The sequence below is a fragment of the Oreochromis aureus genome, linkage group 5, assembly GCF_013358895.1.
Source record: "Oreochromis aureus strain Israel breed Guangdong linkage group 5, ZZ_aureus, whole genome shotgun sequence".
Taxonomy (NCBI): Eukaryota; Metazoa; Chordata; class Actinopteri; order Cichliformes; family Cichlidae; genus Oreochromis; species Oreochromis aureus.
Genome location: NC_052946.1, coordinates 12034654 through 12057446, shown reverse-complemented (window position 1 = coordinate 12057446; position 22793 = coordinate 12034654). Strand labels below are relative to the sequence as shown.

The 22793-nt window shown below is 38.8% G+C and overlaps 1 protein-coding gene across 1 annotated transcript; it reads left to right on the top strand.

The window, feature by feature from the left end:
• The first annotated feature begins 11290 nt into the window (after positions 1-11290).
• On the top strand, positions 11291-21546 carry kbtbd8 (kelch repeat and BTB (POZ) domain containing 8). The gene is made up of 5 exons (XM_031752431.2): positions 11291-11306; positions 16425-16632; positions 16834-17140; positions 17643-18462; positions 18610-21546. Exons 1-5 carry the CDS (start codon positions 11291-11293, stop codon positions 19071-19073), a joined length of 1815 nt encoding a protein of 604 aa, XP_031608291.1. The 3' UTR covers positions 19074-21546.
• The last annotated feature ends 1247 nt before the right edge of the window (positions 21547-22793 follow it).

Sequence of the window (22793 nt, the reverse complement as noted above, 5' to 3'; positions counted from 1 at the left end):
TCGACCTCACAGCGGGAGGCAGCATAGCCTTATTTGTTTGCTTTTCCAACTTGAAGGGCAGACAATGCACGGTCACCCAGGAGCAGCCTATTGAAACCGTCCCCAAAGTTGGAGCAACGCGAACCTCGGCTGCCTACTAGGCCCCGTGGCTTTTGGCAACTAGATCAGAATGCTTTTGATCCGGCGTTATCAGCTCCGTTACATTTCCGCCACAGCAGCAACACACGCACACAAAAAGAGACCTATCCTTCTAGGGCTCATCTCTGCTAAACTGAGGATTTTCTTTCCATCTTATAGCTATGAAAGCATGAATGGTTAATATCACCACAGGATAAGGCCGCCCACTGTGTTTGCAACAGACTGGATAATATTCAGGCAGCTTCCAAAAGACTTTGATATTTGTACAATCTGATCTCTCCTCAAATGAACTCGATTTTGAGGAATTCAGTGTCTATGTTGTTTTGAATTATATAAAATACTTCTCTTGGACCTTTAAACTCTGTGCTGCAAATAAAGTAGATCAAACAATCTTCAGCCAAACAAGAGAAAAGTCTGACATTTTGGGGAATAAGCATATTTGCTTTATTGTTGACTATTAGATGAAAACGACTGATACCAGACTGATTTCTGTCTGCTAAACAAGGTATTAGAAGAAAGTACAGAGACTGGGAACAAAGTTATGTTACGGCCCTAGCAGGGCCTCCTCCTGAAGGTGCCTGTGTGGGCGTGTCCTACAATCTCTTCTGCCTGAGGTGCCACCTTTCTCTTTTACACAGCTGACTCACATCAGTAATTAAAGGGATTTAAGCCCAGGGAAAGGTGAGCTCTGGGTCAGAGTGCCATGTTAGTGTTTGCAGCTAGTGAGCTGTGTTTTTGCTGTTTGCAGCTAGTGAGCTGTGTTTGGTGACTAAACTCTTTTTTGACTTACTCTTCAATTTATTGACCAACGCTTGAGTTTTGTTTTGTTTCTTTAACTGGTGATAGCGGCTTGTCCGTCTCTTTTAGTTGAGTATTTGATAGAAACTTTAATAAAACTCTTTGATTTAACCCTTTTGCCTCCTTGTCTCCTTTTTCCGACTCGGACACTTTTTGTTACTTCCCCTTATCGCCTGGACCCTTTTAGGGGAACGTAACAGTTATCTCTCATAGCTATATACTGTACAGAAGCTTAAGTGTAAAAAATCTAATAACACTAAGAATAATAACAACAATAATACTTTCTTAGTCCAGGACCAAGTGGACACACAGCCTCATTCAACTTGAGGATTCACAGATTTTAATGCTTAAGGGAAATACATTGTCTGATACATAACCTGCTTGAAACTGGTATATGGCGCTTGAGTTGATTTGACCAAGGACTGCATATAGTAAATAGATTCACCAGCCAGTTTAATACGTTACTTGTACAAATGCTCATTAGAATAACTATCTAATCAGGAAATCACATGGTAGAAACTCAGTGCATTTAGGCATGTAGACATGATCAAAACGACCTGCTGAAGTTCAAACTAAAGTGAGTTTAAACATAGCAGTAGTTGATGGTGCCAGATGGGGTGGTCTTAGTATTTCATAAAACTGCTGATCTGGTGGGATTTCCCCACACAACCATCTCTGGTGTTTACAGAAAATGTTCCAAGAAAAAGAAACTATCCAGCAGCAGTTCTCTGGGTGAAAGTGCCTGTTGATGCCAGAGGTCAGAGGAGAATGACCAAAATGACTGCTTTGACTGATAGTAAAACAACAATAACTTAAATAACCACTCATTACAACCAACAAACAACATTTAAGCATGGATCCATCCATCCATCAACAGTTCAGGCCAGTGGTGGTGTATGTTTTTGGCACATTTTGAGCCCCTTGGTACCATCATTTAAACACCACAGCCTACCCAAGTATTGTTGCTGTCCATCTCCACCCCTTTATGATCACAATGTACCCATCTGCTGATGGCTGCTTCCAGCGGGCACCATGCCATAAAACTTAAATCATCTCAAACTAGTTTCTTAAAGATGATAATTAGTTCATTGCACTCAAATGGCCTCCAGAGTCACCAGATCTTAATCCAATAGAAAACCTTTTTGGGAGATTCACAGCATGGATGTGCAGCCAAACAATCTACAATAACTGTGTGCCGTTATCATTTAACTATGGACCAGAGTCTCTGAGGATTATTTCCAGCACCTTGTTGAATCCATGCAATGAGGAATTAAGGAAGTTCTGAATGCAAAACTGGGTCCAATCCAGTACTAGCTACATGTAATTAACAAAGTGGTTGGTGAGTGTAAAGACACTGTGATTGCCCCTAAATGACTCATCTCTGAAGCCTTGAGCTGAGCATTTTGTGTTTTTTAACCATTATGAAGGCGGTATGGACTTAACTGAACAAATGAGGTTCATGCTACCATGCTAGCAACTTCTCAATCGCACGGTAGTCCTGCTGCACACCCTGCTGGGCACCATAATTAAGAAAATGTAGTGAAAAACATTTAAAATTAGCATCTGATAAGGGCTGACCATTTACTGCTGACCATTAAATTGAATGCTGCATTGGCTTCATTTTGACAGATGAAGAGGCTACGTATATCGTTTATATACAGTCTATGTTTGGGACGCTAAAGTGTTACCAACAGTCATCTTCTACTGTATTACTGTGCTATAATAAAAGGTCTAAAACGAAACCTGAAAAACAAATAAGCTAGAAGTTACACCACTAAACAACAACCATTAACAAAGATCTCTGTCAGCACTTTGAGTTGCTATAGTGGGATTGTTTGGAAATTAAGGTGCTTTGGGGGAAACTCAGACCATCTGCTCATCAGCTACTCAGGTGGGGATTGCTGAGAAAGAAAGTCTGAGAAAAAGAGGAAGAAAGGGACTTTATAAAGATGGAGACGGACCTCCAACTCTGTATTTACAGCAGCCTCCCATTGTGCTCCTATTTGTCTCCTCCTGAGTGGCGTGGTGGGGGAGCCCATGGCCCTTCACAACATCTGCAGGCATTTTTCCACTGCGGGCCTCCAGAGGGATATAATAACCCATTACCTCCATTTCTGACAAAAACACACATTTAAACTGCAATTACACCCCCTGCCTCATCTTCCTCATGCATTCCATCTTGTCTCCTTTTTGTTTGTTCTGCAATTTAATCCTCCCCAAATTGTTGACAAATTCTATAGACACTGGCTAACATGATTAACTGCTGATATACTGTAGATAAACTCAGATATGTGCATTTACCTCACTTAGAACCAGCAGATGGTTGATAAACATGAGACAGAAAAAACAGTTTTAACCCTGTGTATTCCCTTGAGACACCTCCTTTACTGTCATTTGCTGGGCATAACCTGTGTCGTGTTGTAAATGCACGCTATAATAATAAATCTCTTGTTAAGAGTGCTGTTACCAGAAAATGCTGCACAAGATGGGGAGAAAGTCGAAAGAGTAGCGGGTGAACAGTTTCAATGTATCCAAAAAGGACATCTATGGGCGGGCGGTGGAGGTAATCAGAAACGAGAGCTATCATCAAATAACTGCAAACCCAGGAAGCCTTTTTCCTCTGATTCAACAGTAGCCAGGCCCAATTTCACAAGCTGCACTGTGGCTGAATGGAAAGAAATTGGAAAAAAAATGTGAAATCGATTGCTAAGATTGCAGTTGTACTTTTATTTGTCTCCTCTTCTGTCATTTTACAGTGTTACGCAGCATTAGAGTGCATTTCCAGCCTGCACAGCACTGATGATGGCACTGGAACAAAGTCCTACCTACCAATCATAAGCTGCATGTAAAGAATGCTCGGAGGTTAATCCATGCAGAAGTACTGTTAACTAGTGTTTAATAATGTCGGTTTTGACTGCATGGTTTCTGTGTAGAACTATTTTTTTATCAGAAAAATTATACACATCAAAGGTCTGATATCAAAATCACATCCATAGTGGATGTGAATAATGATTCAGGTCAGAGGTTTTGGTTTGTAATGAAACAACTGTAAGATTCATGTGACCCCTTCTTTTAAATTCCCTGAGTATTTGATTTGTACTGCATTGCAAATATAGGGCAATCTTACCTACATGCCACCCATGGAAATTCTCAAAGTTAAGCTAAGAGACGGCAGCTCACCTTCTCATTGCTCAATTTCAGGGATGATCGAAAATGTGTGACTGTACAAATACTCTGCATTGCCTAGAAAATGCTAAACTCTCTGGAAAACAAATTCAGTTTTAATGCTAAAAGTTACAACCAAAAGAGAAACACGCTACTCTCAAACTTTATTTGGTACATCTGTTCAACTGCTCTTTAACACAAATGTCTAATAGCAGCAGTTCAGTGCAATTAGGTATGTAGACAAAATCAAGATGACATGCTGGAATTCAACCGAGCATCAGAATGGGAAAGAAAGGTGATTTAAGTGGCTTTGAACAGGCTTTACAAGAGAAAATATTCAGTGAGCAGTGACAATCCGCTATCTGTGTGAAACTGCCTTGTTGATGTCAGAGATCAGAACAGAACAGCAACCTTAATTCAAATACTTTTTACAAACAAGCAATCCAGAATGCACAATATGCTGAACCTTCAATCAGATCGGCTACAGCAGCAGAAGACCGCACCAGGTGCTCCCCTTGTCAGCTAAGATCAGAAAACCATGGCTGGAATTTGCATGTGGCCACAAAAATCAGACCATGAAGGAGTGGAGAAACAAGGCCTGGTCTAAGTGTTGTTGCTGAACATATCCATTCCATTATGGACACAGTGTACAATCTTCTGATGGCTGCTTCTACCAGGATAACACACCATGTCACAAAGGTAAAGTCATCTGAAACTGGTTTCTTCAGCATCGCCATGAGTTCACTGGACTCAAATTCCAATAGAGGATGGATCAATGGGATGTAGTGGAACAAAAGATTCAAAACATGTGTGTGTAGCAGACTACTCTACTGTAACTGTGTGATGGTATCATGTCATCATGGACCAAAATCCCTGAGAATGTTTAGAGGAACCTGATTGAATGAATGCCATGATGGTTTAAAGCAGTTCTGAAGGCAAAAAGGGATCAAACCCAGTACTATGATGTCATCGTTAACGTGTCAAGTCTTCTTTGTCTAAGAGGGCCTTTAGCATCCGTGCCATGGTTCACAGTTAGTTTCCAAACCAATTTCTGTTAGTCAACAACATTAATTATCATTTAATTGCAGGTTAACTGCAGGTTCATAAATTACCAGTTTGTCATTTATTAACAGTGATTAATGAAACTTTTCATGAAAATATGAAAAAAGTTGTAAATAAAATAAAATAAAATAAGTCGGCAAGGCCAGCAGTAATAGGAGTACTAACACAGTACTTCCATATAAGCTGACACTTCATATAAGCTGAAGTGTCAGCTTATATGGAAATGCTGAGTGAAGCTATAGTATCACTTAAAGTTGCTCAAGATAGCAAAAGGTTGCGACGAGAGGTTTTTGGGGTCTTTTTATTCAAAGGTGAAAACCCGAGAATGGAAGGATTTGAAATGTCAGTTCCCACAGACTGAAGGCTAATTATTTGCTTTAATTAACTGATACAATTTCTGTTGAACTTTCAGCAATAATCATAAAAGAGAATTTTCTTATAAATTTACAAGTAAAGGTTACTTTCAACTCCTACCTTGCCACAACCGGTCATTCTTCATGTTTGATTTGTCAGGCACAACCCCAAATAGGATTTGTATCTCTGCCTGGAATCAAACCAGTGACTGTTCGCTCGTGTTAACCACTACACTATTGGGGGCGTAAATCCATTCATAAAAGCAGTAGTGATTAAAAGACAGTATGTCAATTATGGGGATTACATGGCAATCACAGTTTTCAGTACAGAGTAATTACTCTATTTCTTTTGAGGTTGCAGGTGCTGTCACATGAATGCCAAATGACCCACTGCAGCAAAGTCCCATCTCATCTCAGACAGACAGCAAATTATCAACTGCCACGGCCACCCAGGGCTTTGCTTCATTATTGCTGACAGCATGAGAAGAGCGTGAAAGATGTAATCAACATAATAATAGAGAAGTGCAATGAAATAGTCAAGTTTGACTTTATTTGCAGGAGAAAAATGGTTGTTTCCCCAAGAACATATTTATGTTGGTTTATGTTAAAACAGCACCCTTAGCCATAAATCAGTAAGTAATGCCACAGTATAGATCTGAACCTTTTAACACAATGTCGGAATTAAAAGGCTTAAAAATTGGCCTACATTATGAATTAATGGAGACTTAAATCTCAGCGTGAGGCTGAACGTTTGTTTTATTTTCTGCCATCAAGCCTCATCTATCTGATTAAAAAATGAGGTGGAAAGTGGGTGGGGGGTGTTGGTGTGTGTGTGCGTGTGTGGGGTGAATACAAACAGAGAAGGATAGGATTATGGCAACAAATATACCCATCTTTCTCATAAAAAAATCACTATTTTAAAGTTTTAATGATAAAAACCATGCCAAGTTAGACAACAGAAGTATAGATAAACACATATTAAATAAAATTCAAGTGTATAATATATATATATATATATATATATATATATATATATATATATATATATATATATATATATATATATATATATATATATATATATATATACTTAAACTATGGCACAAAGACATTTTTCATCTACTGTCATTGCTAATCAAACCTTCACCTGGTTTTTCAAGGATAAGCGTAAACATGCCAGACTGAATTAAAAACTCAATTTACTCCACTTTAAAAACATCAACCACAGTATACGTAGTTTGCCAAGCCAATCAAGCAACACAGTCCTGTTGCTCTAACACGTGTGTCCTGCAGAAAAGAAGCGCTGCGATAAGCCTCGTTTGATGTGTTAAACTGCGAAATGTGAATTTCAATAAGGAGATATTATTTGGATGAAAGCAGAACAAATGTATTACAGGGCATACGAATGAGGAGAACTGAACTATTTTGATAGCGATAGGTGAAGGGCTCCCCCGGAGTCTACCTGCTGATGCTGGTCAAGAAGAGAAAGTAGATGTCTGATGGAGACTGTGATTGTGATCCCCTCAACAACCTGAATGAGGTGGAGATGGGGAGGAGGGGCGAACTGGATAAAAAAAGGGACACAGACAGAACAGGCTGATAGACGACTGGACAAGAATAGTAAGAAAGTGAAAAAGGCCTTCTTTTCCTCAATGTTAGGCTCAATGACCACATCTAAAAGGAGACAATGTACAGAATCTGACAATGACAATGTGTTTTTCAATGTGTCAAAGTGCTTGAAATGTATGTCTTGAACTCAAGTGGCATTCAGATGCGAATGTGTACTGCATGCAGACTAGGAAATGGTAAGATAACTTATCCATGAATCTGTATGTAGTTTACTTCCAGCCTTTCACAGAGTTTCAGCACTCAAAGTTATGGGAGTGAAGAAGAGATGGAGAGTAGGAATGAAGAACAAGAGAGGGATGAGTTGAGTTTGCAGGCCAGAAGAATATGACCAAAAATTTAAAAAATCCAGCACGCGACCATGTGTGAGCGGGAAATGTCAAAGGGTAAAAATGGGTCAGCGAGTGGGGGGTGCGATGCATTCCTACAGGTACGAAGAGCAGGCTGCTGAGGTATGGGTTTGTGTATCTGGCCTTAGAGCGATGAGAGGTGGACCCACTGAAGGACCTTCTGCTCTCAGAAAGCAAATGAGAGGAAAGTAAAATGAGCAAAGATGTAGCTTTTAGTCAGTGGTTGAGTTTTGGGAGAGTCCTACCTGCACCTCAGAGTGTAGGGGAGCAGCCTTCATTAGCTGGTTGGATGTCTACAGGGCAGTGGTGGTGTTTTTTGGAGGAGATGAAGCTCCTAAACCTCAACCTAACAATTACCTGCTCCCAATGTATGATGTAGTAACTGACCGACAGCACAACATTTCCACTGTGTGACATACAGTTAGCTTTCCTGCAAGTTCTTCAGCACTTGGCAACCATGAAGGACACGCTCAAAAAAATAGCTGGAGAACATTTTCAGGACAGATAAAGATCTTGAAGAAGTTCCTAGAGCATCATTTACAAGGTGTTGGGACTCTGCAGTTACTGACTGAGTACGGTGTATGAGGACAACTGTGGCAATAACCTGAAGCCATTTCATCATCATGTTTTCGTGACATCGTGAGCACCTGTTCCTCTGACCCGGCGGCCATGTTTCTTGGCTATTTAAATACATGAGAAATACTGAGTATCGAGCTCTAAACTGCACACACAGTAACAAGAATGGTGGGCATCATTTCACTAAGGCCAAGAGACAGCACATAAGGCAAAGGCAGGTTAACCATAAGGAGAAGTCATTATTTTAGAAGGTTTCACACATGGAAGCATATGGTCTTGGCGTGAACCAGGGATTCCCAGAGGATACAATCAGTCTTTGGCTCAATCTGAGCCAGCAGCAGGAGCACCTTCCCAAAATTGGTAAAATAAGATAATTTCACAATGCTGAATATTAACTTACGTACAGAGGTCGCAAAAGTACACATATCTGTCACTTCAGTAAAGTATAGACACTGAAATGTACTCAGAATGTAAAAGTAAAAAGCAGCTCTTTGAGGACATTTCTACCAGATGTTTTTCTCTGCAAAGCAGACTAAACCTCGTGTCATATTAGGCCATTTACCATATTGATAAAATAATATTAATACATGAGACGTATTTCAACTAAAATTCTAATTCTAATGAATCGAATCAATGTGAACATCTGCTATGCAGAACATAAGCAGAGAAAAACCAAGAGAATTTTTTCGAAATGCATTGTGGATGGGTGATTTTGCCTCGATGCCTAAACAGAAAAATTAGTACAGTCACAGGTTGAAGTGAGTCAGCAGGTTCCTAAGACTGGCATTTTCTATCGTGAGTGCCTGTATATTTTGTGTACAGGCGCTGACTTGTGATGCTGACTTATGTTGTTGCTGCTCTGAGATTCACTGTTTTTGTGAATTTAACCAGACATAAAAAAAAATGTTATGTTGCCGCAGCTACCAGCAGTATAAAGCTGGTATAATCAGCATCATCACCTCAAATTTAATTGGATTTCTGCTACTCTTGGGTAAGGTACACTTCACTTTGTTTCGCAAGATGTTTCACAATATGAAACAGAAATCCAGCAGCACATCAGGTATAGATCCAACATCCAAAAAATGGCACATTACAGAAGCTTTAACCTTCTAGACTATCAAATGTCACTGAGCAGTCTTACCTTTAATAACAATCTCTTCTTCTCCTGTTGTGTCTTTCTTTCATCCCCATCTCCATCTGTGAGTGAAGTTACAGCAACTATACATTTAGTTAGAAACTGCACAGAAAGACAGTTTGTGTGGGGTTTTTTTTTATATTTGTTTACCTGTTTGAAATCTGCATTTGAAATCAACTGCCACTTAAAAAACACTCAATTTGTGCTAGCTCCTCTTTTGTAGCACTAGCTAGATGCTGAATTACTGCAACCACAGTTTATATGTACCCAAAACACAATTTCAGTGTGCCAGAAAGTGGTTTCCAGTATTTGGTAAAAAACAAACAAATAAACACACACATACACAAAACAAAACAAAAATGTATTTAAACTGTTGTAAATGACTTGTTGACCCAGGATCTGTCAAACATATCTATCATGAAAGATTATTCGTATCACAAAATAGAATTTGCAATCAATTTTTGACTTTTAAATATCCTTTAAGTATCCAGGTAGAAAGTCTTATTGATATCAAAAATGTGTTTATAAAGACAAAGAGGGCAGCAGAAACTGCACCAAATATAACATCACAGCTCTATAAATATATTTTAAGTGACCACAAAGGACCGGATTAGATTGATTAGGTATGAAACACAGAGTAGGTGCTATGATGCAGATCATAAGGGAACTTGCAAAACAGGACATTTCTTTATTTTATAGTTACCATATCAGAAATCCTGATAACTGGTGATAGATACACCAGAATTGTCTTCTGTGTGTTATTGTTCCCTCTGTTCAGATTCAAATCAATTTGAAGGTGTGTGCAGTGACATGAAATAATAATTGCCCACTGCCCAGTAACTGTCTTTAACCTACAGTAACAAACATGTAATGAAAATGTAAGGAGTAGAAAGTAGATATTTGTGTAAAAGCGAAGGAAGTAAAAAGCTGGTCAGAAACAAAACTTATGTTAAGTACAGATACCGCTACCTAAGTACAGTAACAAAGTATTTGTACTTTTAACTATACTTATGTAAGGTAAGATAATGTATTTTACATAGGGTTGCATGTGAGGTGCATGGGATAATCTACTGTTAAAGTCATGTGGCCCCCATCACTGACATGCAATTTAACAGCAGATTTACTGTTTATTAAGACAATAACAGTAATGCAACACTGGATTGTAGGGTGTTTCACTGGTGTTTAGACTTTTTCCCCACGATATTGAAATACTAGAAAAAGACCATATGTCTAGAATTAGGCATGCAGTCATAAGGAATGTTAATTAACCTTCAAAATATAACCTGTCACACTGATTTGAACATTTGCCTCCTATGGCATATATTACTACAAAATCTGCATCGGAACATAACATATATGTGTCCATCCTGCTGGCTAAATGCAAGGATGCCACAATCCATAAAACATCTTGGTTATGGCTCTTAACATGTGTCACCACATGGTTGTCAAGAATGTGGAGTCTTTTGCCTACATTTGTTATAGTAAAATGCATTATTATCTTTGCTATTTAAAAAAAATATTTTCCAACAGTATTAATCTATGTCAATATAATATAATTTATGCGTACAATATTTTTTATATGGCAAGCAATGTTTTTTCTTATTATATTACACTCAAAAAATACTAATCTATTTTTTCAGAGTTCATGTTGCACTATTTATATAGAGTCTAAATAGCTTTCATTTCAGCGCTATAAATCTATAACGGCACTCTTCTGCAAACCAAAAAAGCATGTTGTACATTGTAGAATAAGACGCTACTGTGTTTATCCCCATGTGGAGTTAGCCTTTTGCCTGCTGGTGAACTGATGTCTACCTCCAGTGTTCCCACCAAGATATGAAACCAACCTCTGCTTTGGATGCACCTGTTTAGATACTGCTGATTTGACTTCTTTTGGTTGGCTCTAACCGAGTGCCCCGTGTGTAATTTATCCATGCAGTATTAACTTTTTCCTATTTCAGAAAAAAGGAAAATGATTGGCTCTGAGATCCGTGCTCCTCTTGCGATTGGCTGTTCCTTGTTTCCGGGGCTCCGCTCTGCACTCATTTGACGTTTCTGTCGGTCTGCTCTGAGACAGACTGGAGAGAATGGCTGCCAGTGGAGGTTAGCAAAATCTTCATTGTTTTGTGTACTTAAATATTGCTTTTTAAAGTTAGAATATTTAAGTTTATGTGTTCATCAGGCGTAGCTTTACAGATTAAACGAAGACGTCTTGACATGTTGCAGTTTCATTAAATAAGGTCAGGTTCTAAACGACTCCTCAAAACTGTTGGCTGTCGTTAGCCCGGCTATGTAGCTAACGTTAGCTGTGTGGCTAACTTTCGGCCGGTTAGCTCGCTGCCACAGCTGACTGTGTAAACACTTGTTTATGACAAGAGACAAAGGTTGGACAAGTTGCAGTAATGGCTATAGTCATCAAACGAATACACTAGACATTGCGCTACACACTCTTATGCTTCTATAAGGTGAAGACGTCAACACTTAAAACACTTCAGATTTTTATCGCCATTTATATCTTGTAATGTTGTGTCAAAGAAAGCTTTGCTAGCATTAGCTTGGTGTCTAGCTGTCTGCTAAAAGTTAAGCTTGCTCCTCAACTAGCTAAGCCAACCGCGAGCATTACTGTATTTTGTGAAACACAAGCATTCAGACGAAGTTGTGTACACCGTCGCTCTTCATTAGTGCCTATTCTTCAAGTTTGTTTTCAGTCTTATTAGCTAACCAGACCGTTACTGCAGGCACAGGGCAGCGATGAGAGATGTTAGCAAGCTAGCTACCACCTGGCGTGATAGTAGTTTTCTATTTACCCACTGAGAGTCTTTGTCCTGTCAGCATTGCACAACCCGAGACATGTGTTGTAAGTTTCTATACCGTATAAGTCAAAGTGAAGCTTTACAGCAGTCATAAAGTTGGGGTGCCACTTTTATAACTTGATATAACACATGTGATAAGAAAGACGCTCACTTTGTGGACGCTTATAAGGGCAGTACTGCTGTACTCACGAGTTTCTAGGCTCATGTATTGTCCTGCTGGCTTTATTCAGGATAAGAGAAAGGGAACAATCTCTCGGTACAAATTTAGAAACAAGCAAATATAGCGAAGGGAATAGTTATATTTATACAGCTGTATCAGTCATTATATCTGGACCTTTAACCCAGGTGGCATGCATCCTTAAAATTTGGTCATCAGGTTTTCACACACTCCACACTTTATGTTATTACACTATAAATGAATATGTGTGGCTCCATAGTATAATGGTTTACACATTTATCTAACAAAAACTATCCCACAGTTTTGCTGTTTTTTGTATTTTCATTTATGGAACAACTGAAATGTTCCAGCTTTATTCAGTTGACATTTTTTTTTAAAATAATATGTAATTAATGTCTGTATAAAGATGTATTGGTTCATATTTATGCTAATATGAATGTGGATCAAATATATTCATGTGTATGAGGGTACCACAATGATGATCCTGTTAAATTGGCAGTGTTGAACATGGGGTATGGATTATAAGCATGTGCATACTTCTTTGTACTCCAGTTTGGGCTTTGATTAATTTTTATTTCATGTAATGCACATTTGTTTGTCGTTTGAGTTTATTTCCTTATATATTTGAATGTGTTTAAAATCCAAAATAAAACTGTATATCATATCATGTATATCATATCACAAGTAAAAGATCCTCAGTTCAATCCCAGGAGGAGGCATAAGTCCCTTTGAGGGCCGGTAGGGCATCAAGCGTAGAAACATGCGAAGCTACCCGCTGTGGTGGCCCCTTGTGACAAGGGAGCAGCTGGAAATTGCTTTATAATATAAATATCATTAGAAGGTTTAGTATTTCTTTTGAAGATTTTTATGAGAGAAAACTAACAATATTTACCTACAATGTCTATAATGATCTCCAAGTAAGTGTTGCTTAAAAGTTTGAGAAACATTGAGTAAGATTGAGTAAGATCACGAAAACTCTTGTATTTACACTGTAGTCATGTACACTAAGGAAATTCAGATATTTTGAAATCTCTTAGGCAGTGGGTTAGAGGCTGTGTGCTTTATAGAGTAGTTATGATACTAGAAACTCAATAGCACTATCTAAGAAAATCACATCTTCAATACCAGTGGAGAAAGAAAATGACAAAAAATGTGTTTAAAAAACCGACAACAATACAAACTGTAACATCAGTGATAACACTGTTTCTATATTATTGGACAAAAAAACCACATTAAAATATGACAGATATTTTAAGATTGTCTGAAATAGTGCTTTGCTTCTTTTGACTTGGCACTATATTTTTGTTGTTGATCAAGTAGAGTTAGTCTGCTAGGTTCTAACTGCTGCTGTTGCTGTCTAGCTGCAGGTACAGTGCAAACACTTTACACTTCCTATATACACTTTATATAGACACCTTTAACTGACACTGCCTATCATAACATTACACATGAGCAGGACTGATCACATTTGCGGCTTACCTGCTACATTAATGTTATCTTTTTATTATTAGTCATATCGGCTAGCCCAGGGGTGGGCAATCTCAGTCCACGAGGGCCGGTGTCCCTGCAGGTTTTAGATGTGTCCTCGAACCAACACAGCTGATTTAAATGGCTAAATTAGCTCCTCAACATATCCTGAAGTTCTCCAGAGGCCTGGTAACGAACTAATCATGTGACTGAGAACCTTCACAGACATGTGATTCAGGTGTGTTGACCCAAGGTGAGATCTAAAACCTGCAGGGACACCGGCCCTCGAGGACTGAGATTGCCCACCCCTGGGCTAGCCACTACCTTAAAGATAACTTAACACACAGCTAGTGCTTCTCTTATGTAAATGCTAACAGTTAATGGTGACATGCGTGCCTACAAGGTTAATATTCACGATAAATGTTTAATACTTTGATGTTGTTGATGGGAATTTAAATGACCTCTTAACATTTCTCTTAAGAGATGTTCAGTGTTGTGAAGATTAAACTACTGTTCATGTTAGGGATGTCCCGATCATGTTTTTTTGCCCTCGAGTCCAAGTCATTTGATTTTGAGTATCTACCGATACCGAGTCCCGATCCGATACTTCTATAATACATAAAAAAAGAATAAAGAGGAGCGAAGAAACAGATCCTGGATGTTGCTCATTTTTTTATTTAATTCACCTTATTGTGCCATTCAGCAACTCTGTTAACAAACAAAGCACTTTTGTGAGGTAGCTTGAACAATCAAGTAATAAATAAAATAAATTCTTCACTTATGGACTTTAGTGCAACAGTAAATATAAAAAAAAGTGTAATATAAAAACAAATAGCACCTCAACTTAAAATATCCGGCAAGCATCTAAACAAATACAAAAATAAAAGTGCCACAGTGTTTGCAAAGCCAGTAATGTGCTTATAGGAACTGCACTCCTAACTCTTACTGTCATCACAGTAGTATGTTTCACAGAAGGAAATGTATGTTTTTCTTAATGAAAACTAACATCTCTACCTTGTCAGGTTTGAGCCTGTTTCTGTTCTCATCAAGGACATTTGCAATGGCACTAGAAAGTCTCTCACTGTCCACAGAGCTACAGGGGACACTGAGATACTGGGTTGCAACTGGGTCGATACTGGGAAACTCATTAGCATGTTCTTTCCAGTACTGAAGTGGGTCGCTTTTCTAAGTTTACATATCTCATAGTTTGCTATGGCAATGTTGTTGTCATCAACTTTATAATACCTCCAGGCCGCAGACATACTTGCGCTTTCCGCTTCAAGCTGCTTCCGTGTTCTAATTTGCCAGCAGGTGTCTCTGCAACAAAGTGATGTCATGCCGCATGCGTTGCTGTTTCTGTGTGGAGTCAAGAGGTCTAAAATAATGAGTGTACATATATGTATATATATATATATATATATATATATATATATATATATGTATATATATATATATATATATATATATATATATATATATATATATATATATATATATATATATATATATATATATATATATATATATATATATATATATATATATATATATATATATATATATATATATATATATATATATATATATATATATATATATATATATATATATATATATATATATATATATATATATATATATATATATATATATATATATATATATGTGTATATATATATATATATATATATATATATATGATATATATATATATATATATGGTATATATATATATATTCGAGTCCTGATCGGAGGTAAACCACGTTCGATCAGTCCCAAAACCACGTGATCAGCCCCAATTTCCGATCACGTGATCAGATCTGGACATCCCTAGTTCATGTGTTCAGCCGCTAGTGAGGGAAGCATGGCTGCTTGTCTGCAGCTGGTCTGTAAAATTGTGTGTCAGCTGGATGGGCTGAAGATGGTACTGTTGGTATTGATACTCTTCCAAATGGCTATATAGCAGTTAAGTATTAAAAATGCACATTGTATAAACTGAATAGGCAAACGGTACAGAGCACTACACTGCCAGCTAAACAAACACATCAGAAGAATTGGTAGCTTCATATCAGAAGCTGTGGCTGCTATTGTCAGGTATGTTAACATCATATTTAAGTCCTTTCTTCTGTAATAATCTATTAATTTTTAATTTAAAAAAATGTTTCTACATAAATGAGTGTTTAAACCAGAGCGCTGTTGACTATTTACACTGTATTACTGTTTAAAGAATTTAGTAATTATCATTATTATATGATTATGTGTGGTTTTGCAACCTGTTTACAACTCCCCTGATCTTGTGTCCCCAGGTAACCTCAGGTACCGAAACCTGCCATTAGACATCCTCTGGACCTGACCTATGTCTTATGCTAACTCAGTCAAAGGGATCTGTTTTTTTTTTTTTCTTTTCTTATTCATTCTCAAAATTGACACTTTGCATTCGTCAGAACAACTAAAGATACTGAGATTAAAGTGCTTTAAATACTCATACCTCGTGCACTGTCTTTATTCTTCTCTTACAGTATATTTTTTTGGCATACTGCATGTGATATTCTCTTGTAGCAAACAAGAGCTTGCATATCTGGAGTGTCTGTGAGGCAGTTTTTTTTTCTGCAGCGTTTTCTGAACTTTTGGGGCTGTTTGTAAATACCCTGGTATATACATGTAGCATTTTGTGTTTTCACGTCAGTCATACATGTGTTTAGAGTTGACTGAAAAAATTAAAGTGAGATGATAATATTTTTTTCTGTTTCTGCTCTTGTTCAGAGGTAGGGAAGCTGTTACAAGTACAAAATGGGACGCCTCCAATCACCAACTACAATGGGGTAGATGCTGTTCATGCTTGTAACATCCTGCAGCAGCTCAAAGCCTTGTACGATGAAGCACAGCTCACAGACATCGTTGTAGAAGTGGACCATGGCAAGACTTTCTCATGCCACAGAAATGTTCTTGCTGCAATCAGCCCATATTTTAGGTAGGAAATTCAGCACTGCATATGTGCATTTGTACGTGTTTGTTTACAAATATTTATTAGTTGCTTTCTTTCTTGGTTTCACTGTCATTTTGACTAGAGGTTGTCTAGAAAATACGATTTTCTGATAAACTTTCTCAGTTTTTAAGATGAGAATTTATAATAATCATAAAAGAATTTGTGTTTTTTCAAATGTTCCTCTAGGTCCATGTTCACCAGTGGCCTTACAGAGAGCAGTCAGCGTGAGGTTCGAATCGTTGGCGTGGAATCTGAATCCATGCACCTTGTCTTAGATTATGCCTACACGTCCAGGGTCTCGCTCTCTGAGTCTAATGTCCAGGCCCTATTCACTGCAGCCAGCATTTTCCAGATTCCTGCACTGCAGGACCAGTGTGCCCAGTTCATGATCAGCCGACTTGACCCTCAGAACTGTATAGGAGTCTTTATGTTTGCTGATGCATATGGACACCAGGAACTGAGGGAACGCTCACAGGATTATATCCGCAAGAAGGTCAGTTGAACATAAGCCTAAATTGGTTATTAACAGTTACTTTTGGACTGTGATGTAATGAATGTCTTCAGCTGTTTTATACCACAATTTTTAGACATGTTGTGGTATCTAGTCTTGCAGTCCTGCTTGCTTTATGACCAGGACATTTTGGTGCCAAAAAACTAAGGATGTACTGAGTGTTAAATTTCTTGGTTGGTACTAATATGTAATGATAATTTGGTAGACAGCTGATATAATTTTTTAATTCCTTTTTTGTGTTTATGGCTTTTTCTACTTTTATGTATTCCTTGTTTAGTGGCCAGGGGAATTGCTAAATAATTTAGAGTACTGTTTTATAGTCTTTCAGGTCTTCATCAAGAGCTTAAAAACTTTTAAGAATTAATGTGACACAGTCCCTGCTTTTGGCAAATGTCTGTTTTTTTGTGGGACAGTGGCAGTCAACAACATTGACACCGAACTTTGTAATGTCTGAACTGAAACTCTAAAACTTCTTTTGTTTTAGTTCTTGTGTGTATCACGGGAGCAAGAGTTCCTCCAGATGACCAAGGAGCAGTTGGTCAGCATTTTGAATAATGATGACCTCAATGTGGAAAAGGAAGAGCATGTCTATGAGAGCATTGTCCGCTGGCTAGAGCATGATCTGCCTGGCCGTGAAGCTCATCTAGCTGAGGTTTTTTCCCAGTGTATCCGTCTGCCCTTGCTGGATGAGGCCTTTCTCAATCGGATACCTCCCCCTTTTGCTTGCGCCCTCTCGCTGTCAACAGACCCTGCTGAGGCCAAAGCTCGCCTCACTGGTACAAATGGTTGTCCACAGCGCCTGGGTATGACTGCTTCTGAGATGGTCATCTGCTTTGATGCTGCTCATAAACACTCAGGTAAGAAGCAGACGGTGCCTTGTCTGGACACGGCCACAGGAAGGGTCTTCAAACTCTGCAAACCACCTAATGATCTCCGGGAGGTTGGCATCTTGGTGTCCCCAGAAAATGACATCTACATTGCTGGTGGATACCGTCCGAGCAACAGCGAGGTGTCCATAGACCATCGAGCAGAGAGTGACTTCTGGCAGTACGAGCATGCAGGCAACCGATGGCTTCCACGTGCACCTCTTCTGAGAGCCCGGATTGGATGCAGGCTTGTGCACTGCTGCGGGAAGCTTTATGCACTGGGAGGCCGTGTTTATGAAGGTGATGGGCGAAATGCATTAAAATCAGTAGAGTGCTATGATGCCAGAGACAACTGTTGGACTGCAGTCAGTCCAATGCCAGTGGCCATGGAGTTTCACAGTGCTGTGGAGTACAAAGACCGTATCTACGTCCTCCAAGGTGAGCCTTTCTGTGCTCAGGGGAACTTATGCAATTATGTTTTTTTCTTTGTTTTTTCTTTGTACAAAATATGTAAATGAAGCGATATTAATACAACAGACATACTGCATATGATCATAACTCTAAATGTCTCTTTGTTTCGTGCAGGGGAATATTTCTTCTGCTATGATCCCCGTAAGGACTATTGGAGTCATCTGGCGCCAATGAGTGTCCCTCGGAGTCAGGGTCTGGCTGCCTTGTATAAAAACTGCATCTACTACATAGCTGGTATCTGCAGGAACCACCAGCGTACTTTTACTGTGGAGGTCTACGACATTGAGAAGAACACATGGAGCCGCAAGAAAGATCTACCCTTTGACCAAGCCACAAGCCCGTATATCAAGGCCATGCTGCTGCAAGGCAAGCTACACCTGTTTGTACGAGCTACACAAGTCATGGTGGAGGAGCATGTGTTTCGCACTAGCAGGAAGAACTCCCTTTACCAGTATGACGATGAGGCAGACGTATGGACCAAAGTCTATGAGACACCCGATCGCCTCTGGGATTTGGGCCGCCATTTTGAATGCGTGGTGGCCAAACTTTATCCACAGTGTCTCCAGAAAGTGCTTTGAGGTATCTGAATTTTGCGGACCCCATCTCTGAGGCAGAGGGGGGGATAGTGTGGTCCTGCCTGCCTTGTGCCTGGTGTTACCTTGGGTTTGCACCACATGCACCATTTTTGGTTAAGTCTTAAGTTGTTCAACTTCTGGTTTAACATGATCAAAATGGGGGTGCTTTTAAAGATTGCAGTATTTTTTTTTCTTTCTTTTTTTTCAAGACAGCACCAACTACCCACACTGAGGCTTGTTTAACAAAACCATACAATGACTCATAAGTGCAATTATACTATTTTTTTTTGCTTGTTGTCGAGCCATGTTGTTCTATTTTTGTGTTAGGTGCATAAATACACCAGTCAGCCACAACGTTAAAACCCCTGAGTTGCAGGGTGGGGCCTCTGTGGATTGGGTTGTATTAGTGCTATCTGTAAATGGTTTTACTGTTGTGGCTGATTAATGTGTGTATGAATTTTTACAAATGATAAGCATGCGACTGAGGGTGTTGCCTCTGGAGATATGGATGCTATGTGTCAGCATAAAGTGAAACTCTATATAGATATAGAAATATTCAAATAGTCATATAAACTATATATTCATACGGGTAAGATGAGTACCTTAGGTCATTAGTAGATTGCTGGCTCTGAGGTTTGTGTGGATTTGTTTCCTGTTCTGCGTTTATGCCTCTCTTCAGTTTATTTCATATGCAAGTTTTAATTTGAAGTGTGCTTGTGATTGACATTAGTGTTTTTAGAGGTTGAAAGTTAAATGGTAACTTTTTATTGCCCACTCTTCCTCCACAGGTGTCATTGTGTCAAACATACACTATGTGCGGCTTCCAAACATTTTTTTTTTTCCTGCTTTGAGTTGGCATCCATTAAGTGAAATGTTAGAATATTCACTCTCCACATTGGAGAAACAAGGACGGAGTCAAATTTGTTGCAACACTAAGTGGCTCATTCAGACCAACTAACAGGTTTACCTCAGCAACTTCAGAGATTTTTGATTAGGAGCAAAGGGACATTTCAGGCCATTGTGTTGATATAAACAAGTGTTTGCTCTGAGTTTGAGCTCTGAGTTTTTTCTTTGACACCGGTGATTAAACGCTTGAAAAAAAGGGTTCCAATAGCCTTCCTCGTAATGCCAAAAGAGCATTTGAGGTCTTACTATAGTTGTCGTGGAAGTTGGAAACGAATTTTGTGGTAGCAATAAATCATGGAACTGTGATTAGGCTATATTACATTGTATTACCTTATTAAAAGTGCATTAATTGTTTTGTGTGCTCGTCTCTGCTAGTGAAGATCAGTAGTACCCATAACGATTGTTTGGCTGTTGGCTGAAGTGATGTGGATTTTTCGTGGAGATCTTTTGTGATGCCAATGTGCCTGCAGCTAGAAAAAAAGGGGCATCAGAATCAAAAACTGTTCCTCCTGATGAAGAATATCTGAAAAGTCTTACTCAGCGTTGCACTGAATAACTCGCCACTTCAGCGGTCCTTAACTGCAAACTTTACGAAGCACCCTCGAACAAACAGACTATTTAAACAAGTGGGGGTGAGCCCGAGTTGTGTGCTACTTCATTTAAAAGCTATGAATCCGTCTTTACACGCCATCACAGAGAGGATACAAACTGTTGGTGCTGGTGCTTTTTTTCTGGGTTTTTTTTTTTTTTTTTGCTGTTTTTTTTGACAATCTTGTACAGAAGAACGCCACCACTGGAGGGCGTTTGCTGTCAAAGTGTGACATTTTTAGTGCCGTCAGTTTCCTCACGCAGGTTCCTGTTTCATCATTGCACTACACATTTCTTGTGTATTTTATCTAAGCAAGGAGTGCCCCTCTATTAAGTGAAAACATTTTAGCAACCATATAGCAATCATCTTAAGAGATTTACATTGGCATTTAATACAGGAAAAGTCGCATTCATTAAGGACTTGAGGATATAATTAACTTCTCCAAGAGAAGATTCACTGTTGACTGACTTTAACCTGATTTCTAGTCGACCCAGCTTGAACAATGTTTCCCACGAAAAAGGGTCAGAGTGGGTCTGGGCTTCACTCACCTGTCCACAGACGGCCATTTGCGAACCAGGAACGGAGAACTCTCAGGATTTCTACTGATACCCAGTACTGTATTTAAGTTGTTTTTGTTATGTGTAATATACTGTACTATAGGTTTGCTGTACTTGCACAGTTTTTTAAAGTTATCTTCAGTTTCTTTTATAACTTGAAAAATAGATGTGATTTCTTTTTGTTGTCTCTAGTGGCTGTTTTGTTTTTTCTTTACATAATTATCTGTTTAGTTATAATATAGTAATCCTGTTCTGTTGAGGGAAAAAAAAATTACCCGCACGAGTGATATATTTTGATTTGCTCCCCCCCCTCCACCCCGTAGTACAGTAGTATCTTTGTAACATCTCACTGAAACTAAGCATTACAGTTGAAGTAACTACATTGTTACAACATATTTCAAACACCAGTCATGTAATACACAAAGCTATAAAACCCGCTTTCTCCTAAGAGTTGGCTGCCCTGTGTGGCCAAACACAGCTCGTTCTGGTCATCTTCATGCATCACTTATGGGTGCTATTCCATTGTGTCTTTTTAATCCATTTATTTTTCTGTTGTTTTTTTTGTTTTTTTGGGTTTCAGGTTATAGTGGTTGTTGAGCTCAACTGTGAAATTCACCTTGCACATAATTTGAAAATAAAACTATTAAAAGTGAAATGTTTTAGTTTTATTCTGTTTATTCTTAACTTCCAAGTGACTGAGTGAGGCCTTTGGATCTCAAGTGTATATTGTTGTGTTCCACTGTGATATTTTTGATCCCAAAAATGTTTCCTACCTTGAACTTCTCTGATACTTATACTGTAGCTGCTGTGTCACAGATAGTGGAAAGCTATGCCAGGTCATTTACATTCACTGGACACTTAGTGAGCAGTTGAACAGATGTAACTGTTATCTACTCAGCTAATCACATGGCAGTAGTTTAACACTTTGAGACTTGCAAACATGGTCCAGAAGACCTGGTGGACTTTAAACTGAGCATAAGAATGGGCAAGAAGGATGGTTTTAATGGCTTAGAGTGTGCAATGGTTGGTGCCAGATAGGCTTGTTTCAGTGTTTCAAACTACTGAAATACTGTGATTTTCCTACATAACCATCTATAGGGTTTACAGAAAATGGCCTAACAAAGAGAAACAGTCCAATAGTGGACTATGCCTTGATGCCAGAGGTCAGAGGAGAATGCCTAGTGTTCTTTGAGTTGATAGGATTATAAAAGTAACTTAAATGATCAGTTGTTAGACCCAAAGTATGCAGAAGAGCATCTCTGAATGCACAACATGTCAAACCTTGAGGCAGATAGGTTTGAAAAGCAGAAGACCACTCCTGTCAGCTAAGAACAGGAAGATTATGCTTTGTGCTCTGACATTTGGTAGAGTTACAGTTTGTTGTCCATGTCTATGCATGGATCCTTTTTGCCCCGTATCAACAGTTCAGGCAGCTGTTTGTAGTGTAATGGTGTCAGGGTTATTTTTTTGGCACATTCTGGGCCCCTTATTGTCTACTGAGCATAATTTAAACACCAACAGCCTCCATGAGTATTATTGACGACCATATCCATCCCTTTATGGCTATAATGTACCCATCTTCAGATGGCTGCTCCCAGCAGGATAATATGCCACGCCACAAAGCTCAGATCATCTTGAACTGGTTTCTTCTTCACTGTACTCAAATGACCT

What these genes read in the sequence shown, in the direction of transcription:
- kbtbd8 (XM_031752431.2), top strand. An exon ending in GCAATCAGCCCATATTTTAG is followed by an intron (nt 16,633 to 16,833) that starts GTAGGAAATTCA and finishes ATGTTCCTCTAG; the next exon opens with GTCCATGTTCACCAGTGGCC. An exon ending in AGGATTATATCCGCAAGAAG is followed by an intron (nt 17,141 to 17,642) that starts GTCAGTTGAACA and finishes CTTTTGTTTTAG; the next exon opens with TTCTTGTGTGTATCACGGGA.